Here is a 22840-nt window from a genome sequence, read left to right on the forward strand (position 1 = left end):
TTATTTATTGCGACATTAATTGTACGTATTATTATACAGAGTGTTCCTTAAATAGCGGACAACACTATCATATAGCGCTATTCCTGATTAAAAATGGATCGAAAAGTCCTCTACCATTTTGCAATTTTCGCAATAATTGTGGAAATATTAATTTCTAAAGTTTGCCGAATAAGTGATTGCTGAATTACAAATGTTTATTCCTGATCAAAAATTGAATTGAAAAGTCCTCTACCATTTTGCAACTTTCATAATAGTTAATAGTTGAGTAGCCGGATACGCACGTATATGGCAATTTTTTTAAATTAATTTTTCGTCGTTGCGAAAATTGCAAAATTGTAGAGGATTTTTCGACTCAATTTTTAATCAGGAATAGTGTTTGAGTAAAGAATTATTCAAGACCAATATTTGGCAATTTTTAGTAATTAATATCTTGTTAACTATTGCGAAAATTGTAAAATGAAAAAAAAAAGAGTACTTTTCGACTCAGTTTAGCCCGCTTTATTTACACAAAAGCGATTGGCTAAAACTTACGGGACACCCTGTATATATACGAGAGTCATTTTAATAGTTTTGAGCAGTCTCCTGACACGACCACTTTTAGCATGGCTACTTAATGTCCAAAGGCCGCTACGCGGCGCTGGCAACATTCATGCAATAACGTATATATTGGTATATATATATGTATATCGTTCCGCTTATTCTCGTCCACCTAACCTAAGGTTTCAATGTTATTTCAACGTCCTGACCTGTAATAACATTATTTCAACGTTATTTCAACATTCTGTGCTGCATGTGATATATATGTGTTGCATGAATGTTGCCAGCGCCGCGTAGCGGCCTTTGGACATTAAATAGCCATGCTAACATGGGTCGTGTCAGGGGGCTGGTTTTGAGCCTCAACATGAAAATGGCATTACTCGTCAAAACCCATTCTGGTATTATAATTGTACATTTTTTTTGCAAAATACCTGTGAAAATTGTAGCAATTTTAGACGCTTAGTTATTTGAGAATCATTTGTGACAGTCAATTGGTCTGTTTTCTGTTTCTGCACTAGGCTGCTCTAGAACTCTTTCTCGCTTTCGACAAATATCAAATGTATATCTATCTCACTTTAAGTTCTAAAAGTGTACACTAGTTCAGCTACAGAAAACAGACCTAATGTCAGTGTTTTCATCTGATAAAAATCTGTGTCCTCCGAGTCTAACTTTGAGCCTAAACAGGAAGAAATAGGAAAAAGTCGTTGGGGATCAGATCTGGTGAATACGGTGGGTAGTTAATTAATTCGCAAGTCATAAATTTTTGTTATGGCGATCGTCGATATTCGATTTTTTTCCATTTTTACAAAAACGTTAACATCGATTGGCACAAATGACTATCAAACAACAACTGAGCGTCCACAGTGTCTACGATTTTCAAAAGTATCTTTCAAAGCATGTACGATTGTGGTACCAGAATGGTTTTGACGAGTAATGTCATCTTCATGTTGAAGCTCAAAACTTTTCAAGCAACCCTATGGGTATATGCATATATATATATATATATATCCATTCCAACTACTGGTTTACTATCCGTTTCTTTCCCTTGTAATTACGGATAGAAGCATGTAAAAGGTAAAAATTTTATCTAAAAAAGACGGATGCACTTTCTATCCATTTCTAATTTTTACTTCACATTTGCTTCTATCCATAATTAGAAGAAACACATAATAAAACAGTTAGACAGAGCTTGTGAAATAACAAGTTTGATTTTCGTATGACCTTTTATAGGATTCCGTGACGTTTTCTTTTTATATGAACCGTGTCCCTCTCGTGGCAACGTCACGCGCAACAGATGAATTTCTGTAGGTTGTAACTAGGCTATGTTTGGATTCTCACCCGAGTGCCACCCAGATATCACTCCTTGCTACTTTAAACGTTAAACAAAGATAACATGACATTCGGAGAGCACTCGGGTAGAAATCCGACATGTTTCTAATGGACATCTATTAGCATATCAGCATCTATAATCTTTTTTAGCAATTGAAAAAATTGCCTGCTTCTGTCTATAACTTGTATGTATAGGATGCTGACCGTATTTGACCATAATTGCAAATGTCATATCCACCCGCATGCAATGTTGAAGGTATTTGTCTGCAACTTCTTGTCTGCGATTCCTGTCTGTTTCTGTCTGATTTGTGTACGCAACGGATGCTGATGGTATCTATCCGTAATTACGGATATCGTATTCATTTGTATTTATTGTAGGTCAATATTGCATAGATGCAGATGAATGTGGTATCTGTAATTGCGGATACCATTCTTCATCTGTATTTGTATGCCATGATCTATATGCTGAAAAATCGATTAAAACCGATTTAAAAAAATGTAATTTGAATCGAGCGGAATTTTTTGCATCAAAAATTCGGTATTAAAGATTTAAAATAACCAAATAATGTGCGGTGATCCACCTCATATATATGGTAAATCCACTTCAATTCGAAATTATAAAATTCTATAAGTTATAATTACTCTGCTCAAAAAAATGAGATCACTATTTCTCAGCAAATTTTTGCCCATCTTTAAACTGTAATTACTCAGAGAATAATTAACGTAGAAAAAAGATTAAAAAAGGATTTTACAGGGCAAACTCTCTACTTAGCTCTTTATAAGCTTTTGTTTAATTTTTATTCAGTTTAATATTCGAAGACGTTGTGCGCTTGCAATAAGAATGTATTCGAGATATCTAAAATCTTGAAATTTGCAGTCTTCTACTTTAACAAAAAAATTGACAAACATAACCATTGATACCATTTCAAAGTATGGACTTTGCACTTTCAATTAAAAAAAACCTTTGTCCTATGCCGATTATTTAGCGAGATATGATAATTTTTAAAATAACTCTTGACTTTTTATGATTTTAGCATGCGTGCATGCATGGTATATGGAATGTGTACATGTAAATATTTTATCATTATTTTCTTCTTATTAAGAAAAAAATGAATTATTTTTTTAGTAGTTATTAATAGTTACGTTGAGTAGTTACAGTTTAAAAATGGGCAAAAATTTACTGAAAAAATGTGATACCCTAATTTTTCTAAGCAGTGGTTTTAATACAATGCTTAATTTTTACACGATTTAAAAAAAATAAATATAATGAAAATGCCCCCACGCCTATTTGAGTTGACTTTTTTTTTCTAAGATAACTTAATTATATAAGAAGACGTTTACATATAAAATTTTAAATTTCTATATGGGGACCAAGTTAGAGTGAGAAAACGATTTTTTAACAATTTTCCAATTTTAATTTTTGTTAGTAAAAAAATCAAATAAAATTTCTGAAAAAATTCTGAAAAATTGATTACGCCTATATAGATATCAATGAGGATATTTTTTTCGTTTTTGGTGCGAATTTCGATTTAAAAAAGAAGAAAATAACTTAAACATTTTTTTTCACCCTGATTACGTTGGTTTACCACCTTAAAAAGAAATTGCACATGAATCTCTGTTCAATTTAATACAAAATATTTTTTTCAGATTTTTTTAAAACGTCTTTCGGTCACATTGAAAAAAATTAAATTTACATTTTTTCGTTAATTTTTTGGAAAAATAAGCGACACGAACAGCTCTCTCAATAAATAAAAACTTTATGTTATAGAATTATTAAAAATGTCAAAATTTTTCAAAATTTTTTCAGAATTTTATTTTTATTAAGGTAAAATCAGAAATTGTAAAAAAAAATCGTTTTTTCGCTCTTGGTCATGTCTCCATATAGAAGTCTAAAATTTCATATAAACGTCTTTTTATACAAGTTACCTTAGAAAAAAAGGTTAATTCAAAAAACCGTGGGGACATTTTCACCATACTTATTCTGCTAGGTCCTTTTTTATACGAGATATCTATAGTGTACGGTGATTTTATTTAAAATTACATTTTTTATTTGGTTTTGAAAAACACACTTACCTTAGTGGAATCGAACCTAGGATCTCTGGATTACAAGTCTCTTTGTGAGTCTACGTGCTACACTATTTCTTCAATTGATGAACGCATTACTTATTGTCTATTTATTTTATAACTAGTAGGCAAAAATAATTCGTTCCAATTCGATATTTCGCAATTTAGAGAATGACATTGGAATATCTTTCAATATAATATCAATCTGATTCGTTAAGGACAATAATAATCCGTTACTATCCGTAATTGTACGATTTTACGGTAAATTTTATCACGATTTTATCACGGTAAATAATTAAAACCGTTTTAATGCAGTGGAATTCGAATTTATCTATTGGCAAAAACATTCTATTTTAATTAAAAAATTTCATTATTTCATACATCGAAATGTAAATCGATTTTATGTGGTGTGAATCGAATTTGCTGTTGTTATGAGTCATAATCAAGTCATGAAGTCTTTATTTTTCTTTGTCAACTGCATAACATCTTTACAAAAGTACAATTTGAGCTTTCATCCTCAAGTCGTTATTGTTTATCTAGGTATTAACTTCTAATTTGAGTGTATTTTTAGTGTAGTATTTTCAATGTAATCACATATAGACATATTTTTAATGTACACATGTGCACACACATTATATTAGTTTTTAATTATATACATCATTCTGTAAAATAATAGTCACATTCAAATATGAAGAATTACAATTAGTTCTAACAAACCGTTCAATGTGTCGTACATATATAGGATAGTATCAGAAGATTATGTACACAACTTAATAGTTTTCATAAGCAATGTAAAAAACAAGATTATTCACGTAACTGTAGGATATTATTATTAAACATTTATGCAAACTTTCAAATACATTTGAAAATCAATAAATATAACTTTGTAATAAATATAATTTTCTTTCCTTATTTATATAATACCTCCTCCTGCTCAATCCTAGTGCTCGTGGCCGAGCGTGATGACTTTTCTCATAGGTCTGTAGTGCGCTGGTTGTACAGTCATGTGATCCATAGTTTAATGTCGATTCCAAACAATGAAATTTTGTTAGAGAAATGCTCTTGGCAAAGATACTCTCAGTGGGTTGCCATTTCCTTCCAAAAAAAGACACGAACGTACGAAAATATTTTTAATTCTACCGGGAGTCAAACCCAGGTTGTTCTCTAACATAGTGGACCAGCGTTTGTTCTATCACGTTTGCTTTCATTTATATAATACACATAGTCGAATGTAATATTCACGACAAAAATTCGATTGTTAAAACTAATTGAAATTACGAGCAATCGCTGAATTTAGAATTGAAATGGGTTAATATTGTCTTTTCTAGCAAATCAAATTCAAATGGATTACTGTTGAAAGCGATCAGACGTCTAGTCTCTCCTAATTACTCTGCCAACGACTTTAACCTCTTAAATACTTTTATGTTTTAAAGCTATTATTCCCAAACTCGTTATTTACTTCTGCATTAACCTTTTCTTTCTTATACCTATTATTAAAAGCACCTCTGTATTCTAGTCTTTTCTTATCATTTTAAATAATAACCCAGATAGCACAGAGAGTTCAAAAGAGTTCAAAAAGAATTCAGTGATACGTTATCAATTCTGAGCTCATTTTCAGATGCAACAAGAATTCTTTTCAAAAAAAAAATTTTTTTTGCATCTGAAAATGAGTTCAGAATTGATGACATATCACTGAATTCTTTTTGAACTCTTTGTGCTATCTGGGAAACTTGTGTATTCTCTCTCTGATTATTTATATCAATTATTATTTCGAGAGCACTCCAATTTCATGCATTAATCTATGTATAAAAGTATGATAATATCAAGAATTACAACTGATTTCATTGAATTTTGAAATGGATTTAGTGATTACAAAAAAATACACACTTCACAGGCAGATTATTTTATCACGCATTCATCCGGTTATTCGGATTAATTTTCGATTAGTAACATCCTATATTAGAATGTGATAACTTCGGATTGGAAATAATCCGCGAAGGCGATGTTGAAACCGATTACGATTTGTCTAGAATTAAAACTGATTATTAATCCCAATGCCGAGCCTGAACCGATTGAACCGATTAAAACCAATTAAAACTGATTAAAATATATTTCAATCGATTTTAATCGAACATTTCCGTTAGGAGTATTGCGTACACAATTCAGACTGAAGACTTCCAGGTAAGCGAGCGAGATAGTTGGACGTGTATATGTTGTTGACTCGCTGCGATTAATTCTTTATCTCATCAACCCATTGTATTCGGTTATTGGGGGTTACTCACGATATTTTTGCGTTCTCTCTCGGAGAGCAACTTTCTTGGTTCTTCTGACAAGAGGTGTAAGAAGAGCTGATATCAGTGTTGGGTATTAGATACATGTATTAGATACATGTATAGAAATACATTTTGTGTATCTAACCTGTATCTGAAATACATTTAAATTTGAGTATTTGTATTTATAGCTGGATACGCAGTATCTGATTACAATACCTGAACTGATTTTCAGATACATTTTCAGATAGTTTCCTTTAGCAAAGGTACGCACGACTCCATCACATGTGTGAATAACGTCACTCCTAATTAAGGCTTGCACAAATATAAGTTTGGTTTGTAAAACTAATAACGAATAATCTCTGGAAAGTCAGTTATCGTAAATCAGTTTACGATAATTTAATCAGTTTTAATTGCAAGTATTTTTGCAATTTTATTTTCGCTTGCCGAATTTTCATTATAATTGGAGTAATAATGTAAGGATTAAGTATTATTAGTACCGAAACTTCAGTTTTTGTTTGCAAAAAACAACACACATGTGATGTATACGAGGATTTTTTAGTTACTTTATTATTATATTTTAGTTACTTTATTAGATAAAATTAAGATTTAATTGTCTTTAAAAAAAACAATAAAACCATAATTATCATTAAAATAATAAAAAAATGATTAATAAATAATTTATTTAGTATGTTTTTTTAATATTATCATTATTATAATAAAATTTAATATAAAATATAATTTAAAAGTATCTGATATGTATCTGAAGATATTTTTGAAATATCTGAATTATCTGTATCTAATATCTGAATAATATACTATCTGAAATATCACTATTGGTTTTCTTCCAATAGTTCATTTCCGTAAGGGTAGCGCTGCAATGTGTTAGATAAGAACTGCTGTATGCGTTTGAGTGAGACGAAACGCAAGAAATTTAATTAAAAGTATCGCTATTATCAATGCTTTTAGTTTGAATTTAAAAAATCTGTATTGTAACTGTGTTTTATCGACATTGTTGGTGTTCTGCCTCTCTTTGCTTTAGGATCCTCTTAAAAGTTTAAATTTAAATAAATTTCAACTAGAAATCAATTCTTTTAATTTATAAATTGAAATTGATATTCTGACAATCTCGATATTTTTGTCAAAAAAGAATATCTAAACTTTAAATTGATTAAAGAATGCGCCATTAGAAAAATATGGTTTTGGGACAACCTATATACTAATTTATAGAAATTGTATGTGCAGAAATTGTGTAAAGATAAATTATTCCGATTTTAATTTGACTCTCAGAGGGAACCATCTATTTTAGATTATAAATATATGTATGAAAGTTTATACGAAAGCAATAGTCAATGAACGAATTAAATAATTTTGACAAGATAAATTAGATTAAGCAAAATGCTGAATTACGATTATTTCGTTAATACTCTTAATTTTTATGCTCTTCTATTTGCAATCCATGTATAATATATATATTTTGTATATTAACAGGAGCTTATTGATACGTACGGAGAAACAGCTACTGCAGATTGCGGATATGTTGTGGAAGATCTTGAGCTTAAAATGGAAACTGAAGGTGACAACGTTGGTTGAAACATATGCGGAGAAACATCTTATCGATGTCCTTAATATGGTGCATTTCACGTGCGGTGCTGGAACGCATAATAGGAGAAATCAAAATATGTAGAAAGAATTGAAAAATGGACGACGCATATACATGCTATTTTGCGTATAATTCTTTATTTTGGACGATAATATCGCACACAGAAGAAAGGAGAAAAAATTTTTAGCTATTTTACTTACTCTATAATTTTTTGGAATTTTGATGTATGTACATAAATCATATAAGTCACGTGTCATTATCTCTTCTAATTACTGAAGATTTAATGTATTATTTGATAAAATGTGAAATATATCTTTTTGTGTTTATAAATTATCCATATTTTTCACTATTTTTTGTAAAATGCAAAATTCCAGATTGCCTTTTTTGTACAATCTGATTCCAATTTAATTTATGAATTATTAAAGAAGTAAAAAATTAACATGTCTGAAAAAAATCGCTTACTGATGTATCAGATAATATATCCGCATTATTGTAATATAATAATTAATGTTGTTATTAATTATAACAAATGATTTAATTATTATTAGATATATTTCCTAAATAATGTCGATTTTTTTTTAGTAATAAATATCAAGTAATTAAGATACTCTCTATATTATTCATAACTTATGTTTTGTTAAATTTTTTAAAAAAATATTTATATCATAATAAAACGGCTAATTTTTGTCGTGTTTATCGAAAACTGGATTAATAATTAATACCAAAGATTTTATGTAAACGAATTTACATAATTTGCATTAATTTTTTCAAATGCAACTTTTTGTCATTAATTTGCGTTGCGAACCTAGTCCTATATGCAGTATAAATAAATGTGTGTTACAATGTGTATTTTATAAATTTCACTAAATCATATAGCGCTATTTTTGAAATATTGAATCGATAAGAAATTGAGTCGAAAAGTCCTAAGCCTTCTTTTTATAACGCTTTAAAACAATTATTACCGAGTTAAAAATCTAATTCAATCGGCGCCGTTCTTTAGATGAGTGTACGTCAATGATCTGCGCGCCTGGCAGTGTGCGTGAGTCCTTTGCTGCTCCGTCGTTACGTCGCTATGTCTTCGCCGCTAGCATATGTACAATATTCTCACGTGTCGTTTATAATGCGAAAAATATTTTTACATTAAAAAACATATTCCTTCCTAAGCATCTCTTTCCGAGAAAATTTCGCTAAGAGATAGAACTTTCGGATAATAAATTATATAAAAAATGAACTAGTTTTTTGTTTACAAATTGAATTAAAATTTTTCTTTGTAAATTCAAAACTCATGCGTCTTCTTCACAGATTTCTATATATATATTACTAGAAGTACTAGACTGCTACCTCGTTTGAAAAAGTGACCCCCAATTTTAATATTGCATTATACGCATGCGTCGAGAATTGTTCCGCATGATCGCGTGACGTACATGCGTAAACATCAGCATACATATATATTTTAACAGGTTAACCTAATTTAACAGTATTAAAACTATTTATATTTTATTGTACTAATCAGGAGGACCAAAAAAGTTGACAAAACTATTGCGAAATAAATGTTGTACTTTCGCGCTTTTTCTTCTCATAGCGTTATCAAACCTTGATCTACATTACTCTAGTTTTATTGTATTACTAACAGCCTCTACACATTGTAACATTCTAACCCTTCAGTTGGCAATACTGATGCGCACGCTATGACTCTCTTATATTTTTTGCTGGCTACTACCTTGTCCCATACAGTAAAAATTGATCCTAGGTACATCCTACTGATGTATGTCGAGGGATTTTCAAACATTCAGAGTACTTGAAAAAACTTAGGGAGGTATTTAGGATATACTGAGGATGTTTGTATATCCGTTTATTCCATAGGACGTCATCGTTTAGATATCATTAGGATGTTTCTGGATGACCAAATTTCATTCTGTGAACGTCCAGTGGACGTCCTAAAATACCTTTTAGGATGTTAAAACCTTGTAGAAAAATACTACTGAACACTACTGCGCAGTACTTTTTTACAAGGGTATACCCGCGCATCTCAATACAAAATGCAGGAAATGAGTATGCGTCACGTAGAAACTAACTACTGTTTTATAGATGTATAACTACTGTTTTATAGATGTATTTTATAATTTACGCATACAAGGATGAAATATCCAAAAGGGAATCCAATCTTAATTTAATAAAAAGTACATATAAATATTTGATTAAAGATTAAGTTATTAAATTAAATACTTATCCATAAAATATACATGATTAAAAAAATCAACATACTTGGTATTTTCGCAGTTGAACTATTCAAGAAAGGATAGAAGAAATCGTAAGGCAATGTAAGATCTAAATTAGGTCCACCAGCAAAATGATATTTGGACGGCTTTGAAACATCATGAAAATTAACATAGGAAACAATATTGACATCTAGAATATCTGTACAATTTTCAAATGCACACTTTGGCCAGCTAATGTCTTCTTCTTTGCTGAATACGATCCCAACACCTAATATTTTATAATTTGTTTTGGGCTTCGACAACATAGAATAAATAACATTCAAATGCATAGATGTAACTAATCCTGAACATAAGATTCGTTTACCAACTGTGTACGCTGTTAGGATATTTCGTGGTATCCTATCGAACTTGATCTGCAACCAATCAACATCATTTTTGCTGGAAAAATTACCTAGTTTTGAAATATAAGTGCTGTAACGTTGATTTATGTTTAAGAAATCGTTTGTCAATAAATGCATAGTCAGACTTTGTAGTTCCGCGCAAGATAACACAGTAAAATTCTTAATAAATAATTTAATTGAACATGTCAATCTCATATCTTCACCGAATAAGACGACATGTCTATTAATTTGGTCACATTCTCCATTTCTTCTGGCCAAGGGCAATGTAAAAAATCCATCGGTTCTGTTGAAAAAAATATTATCGCTTGTATTAGCATGAGAAACGCCAATAATAATCGGCTTACCCATCTCATAACCAGGATTTCCACTACGAGTGAAAATTTTTGTGTTATTTGAGTCTATCCATTTGTATTCGACTTCGAAATATTGATAAAAGGCATGAGAAGCATTTCCTATATTAAAATATGCATCAATGCTGTTGATACCAGCAGAACCGTTGTGACTAATTACATATTTTAAACCCTTTACGATGTTGGTACAAGTAGAATTCATACAAAATCCTGATATGCTGGTTCTATTGCACGCAGAAAATGACTTCAAACAGTAATGAATTCTTATTGGTAAACAGATATTGCTTTGACACATCTAAAAAATAATTTTTATAATAAAAGTAAATAATAAATGTGAATAAGAGTGGAAGAATTATTCATATAAAGAGAAGTAAGAAGAAGAAATGAGGAAGTATGAACAAAAATTCAGTACAAAAAGTTGAATTACAATATTTTTCTTTGAGTCTCTATATAAAAATTATTTTATATAACCTCAATATATCATTGTAATAAAAATAATAATACTATACTCTCATGATAATAATAAAATAAAAATTTTTATATAACGTATTATTTTAATATTTTTCTTATTCTTAAAAGAATAAATTTTGCAAAATAATATTGGGTAAAAGTTCGTGGCATTTTTTAAGTAAAATTTAAGTGTTTTTTTTTTAGATTATTGAAATCAATTTATTCAAACCGAATATGCTCCATTATTTTCAATAATATTTTGCCATTTTTGGGACAGAGCCATAACACATGCTTATCACGCTCAACTTTATCCATGATTTCATCAAACTTTTCGGTGATTGGTCGACCGGAGTGAGGTTTATCTTTGACATCGAAATTTCCAGTACAAAAGGGAGCGAACCATTTCCGTGCCACTGATTTTGATAGAGTATTTTCATCGTAAACAGCACAAATTTTTTCATAAGCCTATGCAGCGTTCTTCTTGCCTTTATTGTAGTGATACTGCAAAATGTAGCGAATTTTTTCCTTGTTTATCTCCATTTTTAAAATAAAATCACTTTGGACCCACTTCACCAATTTCAATCTTTTTCGGCTCAAAATAAAGGTTGAAATGTCACCTTTCAAACATCTAGTGAAAAACGCCACGAACTTTTTCTCACATCTAATACTATATATCATTTTGTCATTGTTATATTTGCTCGTTCTTTATTTGTAATTTATATAAAGACATTTTATATTTGTTTATAAAGTTAATATATGTATATATTGAAAAAAAAATGTTTATTTTTTTCACATAAATTCTGTAATTATGAAGTATACCTGGTTTGTAGTAAGTGTATCGTTGAATGACGGCAAAGATTTAATAACTGTAAAATTACTAAATGTCACAGTGAACAAATATGGATTAATATTTGTTAATTTATTTTGTATGCAAGCACCTTTCCAATTTTGCAAGTACTTTAAAATTTTTTTAAACGTACATATTCCAGTAAATCCAGACTGTAGAAACTCTGAAATGATACATTATTAAGAACTTTTGATAATCTCATAATGACGTCACAATTTACTTGTGAGCTTATTGTGATCTTGTAAGTTTATTATGACGTCATTGTCAATAAGTTTTATGCTGATGTGAGGATAGTATATACATATAAGTCTATGTTTGCTTCCAGCAAACAATGCTGTATAATATTATTGGTCAGATATTTCGTCTTGCGCATTGGAATTTTATTCTTTAATTTTCGTAACCGATTAAGTTGTGATTGTACTTTAAAGAAATATCCGTGATATGTATTTTCGTTAATGCAGGCGGGCGGGTTTTTTGTTATACGCTCACATTTATGTAAATTTCTTCGAGAAGTATATCTATGTATAGGAAATTGTAAGTTTCTACTTATCAAACATTTACCTATTTTTTCAACAGATTTATCATGTAATTTCCACAATATATCTCCATGTTGATAATATTTTGACAAATTGTATTTGAGTAATATTTTGCTATGTCTTACTTCCCATTTGTAATTATTCATTTCTATTATTTTCCACAGCTCTTCCTCATATAGTACCTAAAAAATACAAAAACGTTAATTGAAAGCAACAAAGGGAGATCAATATACTTAACATTTCTAATATTAATTCTTATATATACCAGGGAATGGAAAGTTACTTTTTAAAAGTAAAAAGAATTTGATCGAAAAAGTACTTGTTCCTATGTTAGACTCAAAATTTTTTTAACGATCTCGTAGATATTTTTCTACAAATAGTTTTCATATATAACTTACTTACCAAATTATTGTTAGTACTATACATAGATGGAAGATTGTCATAAAGAATGCAAAACAAGTTATTTGCAAGTTTTTCAAAAATAAAAGGCGTGTTATTTCGTTGTATGAAATTACGATTATAGCAATATCGACTGTCATAAAGCTCCTCATGATAATTTTGACAGTACGAAAAGGCAGATAAATGAGAATGATTACAATCGATATCGCAGCAGCAATTGATGTTGCAAGAAGATGTCTGCACAAACAAAATGGAAAATTGTATTATATATATAAAATATAATATGTATATAATAGAGTAACTATATTATTCGATATACATGTATCAATTGTTAGTATAAGTAAATTTAAATAATACAATATTTTTACATCATATTATAATTCAAATTAGAGATGCACCAGATATCCGGAAAATATCCAACATTTTTTCACTATCCGGTCGGATAGCTGTACTTTATAAGTACAGTAAACATTGATATTCAATAAAGTTGAAACATGTAATTTTGTATTGTATTTTGTAATGTTTTTATTTTTCTTATTTTCTCTGCTATTATTTTTTATATCTTTTTAATTATATTTATGTGAAACGAGCAATGGAGATTTATTATGTTTTTTTACTTTTAGCCTTTTATATCACGTTGTCGTATTTCGAATATTAAGAATCCTGTTAATTTAAGTTTATAACATAATCGCTTTCTTTTATTTAACAAAAGAGTAAGCAAGACCAAATTTTACCTCGCGATGAAACCTAAACTAATTTTTAAAAATCTTTCGTGAGGTCTTAAGAAGTATGAAAATAATTTATTTATTTGAGAAGTGGGAAAGTTATAAGAATAGCGCAGTAAGCTGTTAGGGTTTAATATTGGGGAAAACCAAGAATGCGTTTTAGACACTCAGAGGCCGAGAACACTCGACGGAGGCGGAGAAAACTCCATCCATTTACTACTGTCGAGATGGTTTTAAGGAACCGATCGTCGAGAAAAACGATAGAGCACTCTCTATCCCTGGAATTATATCGGTGCGCAGAAAACGGCGACAAGCAAACCGGCGGCCGAGAACGCTCGACGTGACAGAGTACACTCCGTCACGGAAACTCCCGTCGGTGCAGTCGCACTGGTGCTCGTTGATCGGCGACCGAAAACGCTCAGTAAGACAAAATATACTCTGCCTCAGAGATCCCCGTCGATGACGTAGCGGTTTCTAGGATATGCCAGTCGGTTGCGATCGAGAACTCTCGATAGTGGCAAAATACTCTCTACCACTTTTCTATGTTCGCGGCCGGAGGATTCGGAATTGGAAGATAGCGGAATAGGAGTAGGATCGATACAGAAAAGAAAAGAAACCACGCGTAGAAAAAAACGCGGCTTTTATAATAATTGTTGTTCCCGCTCGTATTGTTCCGGAATCGTTCGGCGATTCCCGCTGGTTAACAATACGAGTGGGAGACAACGGAATTCGGCGGAATTCGTGTGTATTCGGAGATCTCCAGCGGAGTAGCTGTCACTTGTGAATTATCTTTAGATTTGTTAAAAAAATGTGCGGGCGGACCGCGTTGCATCCCACTGATGGGTGCGACGGCATTCTGCTAGAGTTTCTGCCGGGGACGATGCAGTTTTTAGGGGTGCATCGTTACAATTTTATATACGCTTCCTGAATATTTGCAAAATATAAGATATGTTTATATATGAACCAATAAGTGTTACCGATTGGTTTCTAAGTTTCCACGTATAAACCAATATTAAAGCCTAATAGCTTACTGCGCTATTCTCACAATTTTCTCACCACTTCTCGGATAAATGATAGTTATTTTCTTACTTCTTGAGATCTAACGAAGGATTTTTAAAGATAGTTTAGATACCATATATATCGCAAGGCAAAATTTGGCCTTATTTTATTCCTTCAATATTTTATACTAAAAATGATACTTGCACGTACAATCAAGTCACATTCGCATATCTCTTTTTTTTCGAGTGTAAGAATTTCATAACCACTTGGACGCACTACTGGCGAGGATATTGTTGTGAAAGTTGACTGTACTTCTAGTTGCTCTGTTGAGTTGATATTTATTCTTGAAGATATTATTTCTGTTGGAATGGTAGTAGTGAATATTTTATCTTCTTCTGTATCATTTGATAAGTCCTTTAAAGATGGATTATCAATTTCAGGAATCTGTGTATATATAGTTGAGTTTATTGACTCCTTGCAGTCTGTGTCATTTGTACAGATTGATATATCTTCTATTTTCATTACTTCTACCACATTAATACATGTTAATAGTAATGAAAGAAAAAACATTGTTGTAAATATTATTGATATTGTTTATGCATTATATCAACATAAATATTTGCTCGAAATTAGATCTCTTTCTTAGATCTGCTAAGACTTTCTAATTGAAGATTGCTTATGCACTTTCCATTGCTTTTATAATCACTGTTCACAACTGACATCCAAATTTATCGAAATTTCTTGTCAAGATATGTAACTGAACGATCACTGTTCCCATGCTTTGTGTTAATATTTCAAACCTATCTAATGTGTTTATTAAAACACTAGGTGATTTTAATTGTAAACTATTTCCTAGAAATTTATCATATAATCTGTCCTTCCAAGTACCTGTATAAAAGTTTAATAAACTTTTATTAGAACAATGATAAATTTTGTTAATAAAATGTGTTATGAAATTTTGTGTACTCAGTGCATATACCAATAGGTTTCCATGTATGACAATCTAAAACATAAGAACCAGATGATACTGGAACATTATATACTCCATATGAAAGAAATATTATCCTTCCATAATTATCTCTACCAAACACTTGTAATAGTAACTTCGGAGAATTTTGTATAGTCTGAGTTGTGTAATGTAAATCTACCGGATGATCCCAAACTGGATTATTAGTATAAAAATCGCAGCTCTCTTGCGTTTGTCCTTCCTCATGTCCTGATATGATTTTCCAACCATTACCTACAATAAAAACAAAATTTATTGACATGATAAATCTATTTCTATTAACTAATAAACATGGGCTTATTTCTCCTACCAACGTAAAAATTCCATTTACAGAGTAGATTTGATTGTTTAAAATTTTTTGCAGATGAAACTTGTCCAACTATATGCAACTCAGCCATCCCATGAAATCATGTTGCAACTTATAAAATATACAAAATATAGTAGTGTAGGATATATATTTATCCATAATGATCTTAATAAACAAAAAACACTTACTTATGGATCTATTGCAAAAAAGGACGGATGATAAAATGAGCCGATTTTTGTCTCAAAAATGTAATAAAAGTTATACATATAATTTTCCTTTTTTTGGGCCGCTGAATATAATAGTAACACTTTTATCCATCCATGAGAAAGTGATTAAAATTCGCATTAATTTTTTATAAGCAAAACGAAATTTTCATTGAAATTGAATAAAATTTCTACATAAACCGCTCAATATCTTTTTATTCACAACTGATAGCTGTTACTGACTGATGAATTCCAATGTTGACAGACGCGTCGCTATGACAACGCGCTAATAATAACAGGTTCGTTCATTTACGTGCTCATAGGGAGTTAATCATTAAGGCTTAAACACAATAGGCACAGGCAATGGCTGCGTTCAGCAGAGAAAGCAGCTTTGCAACTGTTGTAAAATTCTTTAATATGATTGGTCTTGCCCTTAGTTCCTCATTGAATCTAAATGTATAAATCAATCATAATTAAGAATTTTACAACAGTTGCAAAGCTGTTTTCTCTGCTGAACGCAGCCAATAAGCTATAGATATCTAGATTGCTGATGTCCTTGTGGGACTCCCACCACACATTCGTGTCATCACGCGCCATGTTAAGTGAAAAAGTTCCGACGCATACGCACTAAACCGTTTCGTGGATTAATACAACGAATTGTTAAAATAATTTCTCAATATACGTTTCTAAAAAAAAAGAAAAATATGCATTTTATTTACATATTTTATAAAAGTCTCTCTCAAGAATATTAGAACTAAACCGATCGCTGAAGTTTATGTAAATCAGGTAATTTCTAGGTTAATTTTGTACATATATATAACATTATTGTGAAACAATCCAATAATCATAATTAATTTTTTTTAAAACATTCCTGTTTTCAATTAGGAATAAAATTATTGTAGTAATAGATATTAGCAGTCTAGTACAATATATACTGATATATACATATATATTTATATGATTTAAATATTAAAAAAAATAGATAACAAAAATAAATAACAAATGCGATATATATATATATATATCAACTATGCCTCATCTCATTTGTTAGTTACTTATTTATTTTTGTTATCTTATTTTTTTTAATATTCAAATCTTTATTGTTTCTGTTAGTTAGTACATATTATAAATCATATCCAAGAAATGGAAGTAACTTATTACTTGTAACGAAGTTACAGGTACAAGTTAATTTTTGATAAGTTTACTGGTAACTGCATTACTTTTTGTTTGGTACCTGTAACGATAACGTAGTTACATTTTTTTGGTAACGGTAACGAATTTTATAGTTACTTTTATTGTTACTTTGCACACAATTGAACACGATTCGATTAGACACAAGCCTCTCATAGTGCTTGAGAACATTAGAAAGCCCCTAGGCACTTATTTGCTGTGATTATGGTGGTGATCGATTTTTAAAAAGTAACGGAAAGGTAACGAAAAGTTACTTTCTCAAATAACGGTAATTGTAACGAATTACTTCCATTAAAAATCAATAATTAGTAACAGTAACTTATTACTTTTTTATTCGGTAACGAGTAACTGTAACTTGTTACTTTTCAAAAGTGACTTTCCATTCCCTGATTGTATCAAGTGTAAAAGTGAACAATAATAAAGTAAATGAGGTAATTGTATTATGGAATTAAAGTTCTTTGATTAAATATATTATTGAACTTGATTCGAATTCCCTAATTTTATTCTTGGCACCACGTATATGCATTGTCGAAAAGTCGTTGCCATGGTGAGGCTTCATAGTTCCATTCTGCTGGTTTCCAAGGCCATTGCCACATTTGTGTACACCTCTCCGGATGCGGCATCATTGCCAAGTGCCGACCATTTTTAGAACAAATTCCAGCAATTCCATTTACGCTACCGTTCGGATTCATAGGATAGCGTTCAGTTGGATTTCCATAATCATCCGTATATCTGTTAAAAATGCATACAGAATGACTATGTTTATACGTCACCATAATTTCGACTTACTAAGTAGTAATGCTGATGTTATAACTCCTACTTAAGCGAGTCACGTTTACACGTTCAGGAACATTGATATTATAATTTCTAAGTTATTAAAAATGTCATCTGCTCGAAATCTTTTTCTGTCTAAACTTCTCATTCCTTGCCATTCTCTCATCAATTTGAGAAAATATCGAGTTACCTCGGTTTTCTAACTTTCGCGGTTTTTCGTTTCCATATTTTTACCTTATTTTTTTAACCTATATGTTTACGCGGCTCGATTTACGTCGATTACACGTCTTTTTTATGTCAATGTTATAACTCTAAGCCTCTTCATCAAATAACTTTGAGTTATTACATCGAAGTAATAATTCCGTCTTAATATAGCGTTTATACAACATCTAACGTCAGTAGTTATAACATTGATGTTATAACTTCGGCATAAATCGAGCCGTGTAAACGTAGTCAATGATATACAAAATGTATTTATACTTTTAAAATATTTGTTATATTCACAGAATATGCATACATATGCGTAATAATTTATCATAGACAAGAAAATATACAAAATGTATTTATACTTGTAAAATATTTGTTATATTCACAGAATATGCATACATATGCGTAATAATTTATCATAGACAAGAACAGTTCGACATCAATTTTATGTCTTTTTATTACATGCAAATAATCGAAGTGAGTAGTCTAGTTATAGAAATCTGTGGCGGTACCACATATCACATACATCTCGAGGAAGTTAAAATGTGAGTACATACCTGATTGCTACGCAGTTATTCTGCTCAAGAGTTTTCAGAACTTCCTCGCGAAAAGTGAATCTTCCCTCTCCATGAGCCACCCATACACCTAACACACTATTCTGCATGTCTTTTAACATAATTGATGGCGAGTTCTCAATTCTAACAGTGGCCCATCTGCACTCAAATCTTTCTGAGAGATTATGATCCAAACAAATTCCTGATCTCTCTCCGTCTTTAGTATCTTCGTCGCCAATCCAGCCTAATATGCTCATTAATTGACAACCATTGCAAACACCCAAACTGAAAGTATTTTCACGAGCAACAAATCGCCGTAATTGCTCACGTAAAGATGAATGAAAAAGGAAACTGGCTGCCCATCCCTTTGCGGAACCACAAACATCGGCAAAGCTGAAACCACCAGGGAAGATAACGCCTCTAAAGACTTCCAATATAATTTGGTTTTCCAGCAAATCTTGCATTGTAACATCCCAGACATCGAAGCCCGCTTCCAACAGAGAAGCTACCATTTCTCTATCTCCATTAATCCCTTCCTCACGTATGACGGCTACCTTAACACGTTCTGCTATATCCTTTAGTATTGGACGAGATCTAGCAGGATCAAAATCTAAGCGATAAGCTGGAACAGTTCGTTCTCTTAGCTGGGAAAATTCTTCTAATGCACAAGTGACATTTGTTTGACGGCGTTCTAGTTGATAACTAGTTTCTTCCCAAATGCTCATTGAATCAATTACTGTAGTGCTTAATACAATTTCATTTCGAACTTTAACGACCACCTCAGAGTTCATTCCAAGGCCTACAGACTTTCCGATTAAAAATACTGGAACTCCGTAGCATTGTAACATTTTCACTGCTTCATCTTGGTATTTTTCATCGACTTCTAATACCCAACCAAGCTCTTCGCAAAATAAAACATCAATAGCAGAATCAGGTTTATGAGTTATATTAACGTTGATTCCTGAGATTCCAGCAAAGCACATTTCTAGAAGACATGTAATCAGTCCTCCATCGCTAATGTCATGACCGGCGAGAACTTTTTTGTCGGCTATTAACTGCTGCGTAGCAATAAAGGCGTTCTTGAAAGTTTGCACGTCTTCGATGTCCGGCACATCATTGCCTAATTGACAATATACCTGAGACAAAGCAGTTCCTCCAAGCCGACTCTTGCCATAAGACAAATCAATAAAGAGCAGACAACCTTGTCGTCCTATAATGGGAGCTTTGAGATCCGGAGTGATTACTTGACAAATATCAGGACACGGTGCATAACAAGATATGACGAGAGTGCCGGGTGCCTTTACAATATCCTCATTGATACGTGCAGCCATGCTAAGTGAGTCCTTACCGCCATCGATCGCAATCCCAAGTTCCTTCATTAGAGAACACATTGCTGAGCAAGCCTTGTATAGTGCTGAACCTTCACCTGGAAGTTTTGCCGGCCACATCCAATTGCCACTACACTTGACATCTTGCAATACAGAAATTTGCGCAAACACTAGATTGCTAAGTGCTTCAGCTACTGTCATTCGAGCGCCGGCTGCATCGTTGACTAATCCTTTAATTGGCTGTTCACCAATGGAAGTGGCGATGCCTTTCGTAGAAAAATGCGAAATGGCTGTCACAGCAACGTCTGCCAGAGGAGTATGCAATGGACCAACACATTGTTGTTGAGCAACTAAGCCAGTCACGCAACGATCTACTTTATTCGTCAGATACCTAGCAAAATTATAATAGTTTTTAGATTTTTCTGTATCATATTCCTGTATTATATTAGGTATACAAAAGAATTCAAAAAATTAAAATAAAAACGGCTAATCCGTATCAAAGACACATATGGTATAGCGCGCAAACTTAAAATACAATAAAAACAAATACTTAAATTTACGTTTCAGTTCTTTATTTGATCTATCTTTAGAATGTTGTAAGAAACAGGTTCAATATAGTCAGAAAAGTGGTAACAAAATCCAAGTACAAAAATGGAAAGGAGAAAATTATATTGTCGAGAGTGAAAACTCCCTGACTAAGGAGATGCCAAAATTTGGAATGTTGAAAAAAAGTCCAAATCTTAAACATGAATATCACTATAATTTAAAGAAATTTTTCTTAACAAAGTAAAGTAAGATTTTATGTATCATTTGTATGAAAGTTTTGATATCAACAACAGGCACCAAGTTAAATCCCAACCATACTAAATTAAATAAAGAATACAATCCAAATGATACTATTTTTCAAAACCCATCATGTCATATGGTTCGAGGAAAACGCCCGCCAGTAGACCGCATCGCGAGAACGATCGCGATTCGTACTTGGCCTATACCCGCGTTCACGAAAACCAATCAGCGACATGTCGAACCGCACAGCTGATTATCGCTGACCGACCAGAGACTGTCGAGCTATTTCCGCGCAAAAGTCAGGTAGTTACACATTTGCATTTCTTTTTCTATTAGTATAAATATAATAAAATAATAAAAGATATAGTAATATAAAACACAAAACGTACCGTTTACTAGCAACCGAAGGAAGCCTTAAAACTCTATCCAACACGCTAAGTACAGTTAATCCATCAGGCAGATTTATTGGAAATTTCTGTACCGACATATCATGTAATTTGAAAACCTTGCGTGGCATTTTTCCAAGAATTACTTCCAGCTCTAGATTCACTGGATGCTTACTGCTATCTAGATTCTTATCCTCGTAATTAAGATATTTTGAAATATCCCAATTTTCTTCCTCAGAAACAATAATTTTCCCATTTCCAGTGACAATGCCAACAAAATTAATCGGACATTTTTCACGTGCAGCAATTTTCTTCAGTAACACGCTGTCTTCTGATTTGCATAAAATTGCATTGCTCTCCTGATATTCTGCACCCCAAAGTTCTAACGTGCTTACACTAGGATCCCCAAGATCAAAATTCTTTGTGAAGATCACAGCACCGGCAGGCTCCACTAACTCTTTTAAAACGTTTCCGTTACCACCAGCACCTTGATCGTGGATACTAAGGATTGGATTGCTATCACCCATCTCTGCGCACGCACGCACAACACGATTTAATTTTTGCTCCATCTCGGGATCGCCCCGTTGCACAGCACCGAAGTCTAATTCCATACTATTATCACCCTGCACTTCCATGGAACTTGCTGAACCTCCACCTACACCAATTCTATAAACAGGTCCACCAATTTTGGCTACTTTCATACCTCGTTTTGCTAGAATCTGAAGCAAACATAACAACATTATATTAACAGTAATTTAGAATTTGTCAGATGAATAAGTATATAGCTCGGAGATGTGATTCACGAATTAAAACGTATTTATAATCCAAGAAATTTTTCTTTGATTGAAAAAAATAAGACTCTCTTTCAATCCCGTATTTGAGACAAAACAGGATATGAAGCTCTCAAATTCGTTTTGGACTGAACAATAAACTCGTGTTCTGTCTAAATTTGCGAATATACTCATTCTAGAATTAGTTAATCGACTCGCGTGGAGCAACTCATATCTTATAGAACTTTATCATAGAAAAGACCGAGCTACATTAATTATAATTGTTAAATTACAAGACTGAACTGTATAATCATAATTTTAATTATACAAATTGTGCCTTTGGGCGTTTATTAGTTGTAAACTTTAATTACAGAATATAGGGTGTCTCAAAAAATGTGACTGAAACACAGTGGGGACATAGATTGGATCAAGGGGAACAAAACAGTTTTGTACCATTTTGCAGTTGACGCAATATTTAACGAGATATTAACGTTTAAAGATAGGCGAATACGAGCGTCCGACCAGCTTACTGATCATGTACTGCTGCCGGCAGGACGGCCTACCGTCCCCACCATGACGCGCCGGTCGAGCGGCGGGGC

The 22840-nt window shown here is 31.9% G+C and overlaps 3 protein-coding genes across 10 annotated transcripts in view; 1 reads left to right on the plus strand and 2 right to left on the minus strand.

Annotated features, from left to right (window-relative positions):
• Positions 1 to 7971, plus strand: part of RhoGEF2 (Rho guanine nucleotide exchange factor 2) — a 52298-nt gene extending 44327 nt beyond the window's left edge. For 7 of the 8 annotated variants that reach the window (XM_018521840.1, XM_018521839.1, XM_018521842.1 and 4 more), the window contains one exon: positions 7692 to 7971. In XM_018521840.1, the coding sequence (XP_018377342.1) occupies positions 7692 to 7793 (102 nt within the window). In that variant the 3' untranslated portion in view covers positions 7794 to 7971. The remainder of the gene's footprint in view (positions 1 to 7691) is intronic. The other variant, XM_018521843.1, reaches the window with a different exon arrangement.
• Positions 7972 to 10021: 2050 nt separating this feature from the next.
• Positions 10022 to 16414, minus strand: LOC108770319 (tectonic-3). Its single transcript, XM_018521850.1, has 8 exons — positions 16231 to 16414; positions 16046 to 16153; positions 15709 to 15969; positions 14940 to 15241; positions 13009 to 13242; positions 12632 to 12788; positions 12043 to 12233; positions 10022 to 11068 (listed from the first exon to the last, which is right to left on the minus strand). Exons 2-8 carry the CDS (start codon positions 16131 to 16133, stop codon positions 10022 to 10024), a joined length of 2280 nt encoding a protein of 759 aa, XP_018377352.1. The 5' UTR covers positions 16134 to 16153; positions 16231 to 16414.
• Positions 16415 to 17826: 1412 nt separating this feature from the next.
• Positions 17827 to 22840, minus strand: part of Pfas (phosphoribosylformylglycinamidine synthase) — a 10258-nt gene continuing 5244 nt past the window's right edge. Inside the window, exons 7-9 of the mRNA XM_018521805.1 lie at positions 21475 to 22190; positions 18975 to 20690; positions 17827 to 18168 (exon numbers count right to left, since the gene is read on the minus strand). Coding sequence (XP_018377307.1) covers positions 17937 to 18168; positions 18975 to 20690; positions 21475 to 22190 — 2664 coding nt within the window. The 3' untranslated portion in view covers positions 17827 to 17936. The remainder of the gene's footprint in view (positions 18169 to 18974; positions 20691 to 21474; positions 22191 to 22840) is intronic.

The sequence above is a fragment of the Trachymyrmex cornetzi genome, unplaced genomic scaffold (assembly GCF_001594075.2).
Source record: "Trachymyrmex cornetzi isolate Tcor2-1 unplaced genomic scaffold, Tcor1.1 scaffold124, whole genome shotgun sequence".
Lineage (NCBI taxonomy): Eukaryota > Metazoa > Arthropoda > Insecta > Hymenoptera > Formicidae > Trachymyrmex > Trachymyrmex cornetzi.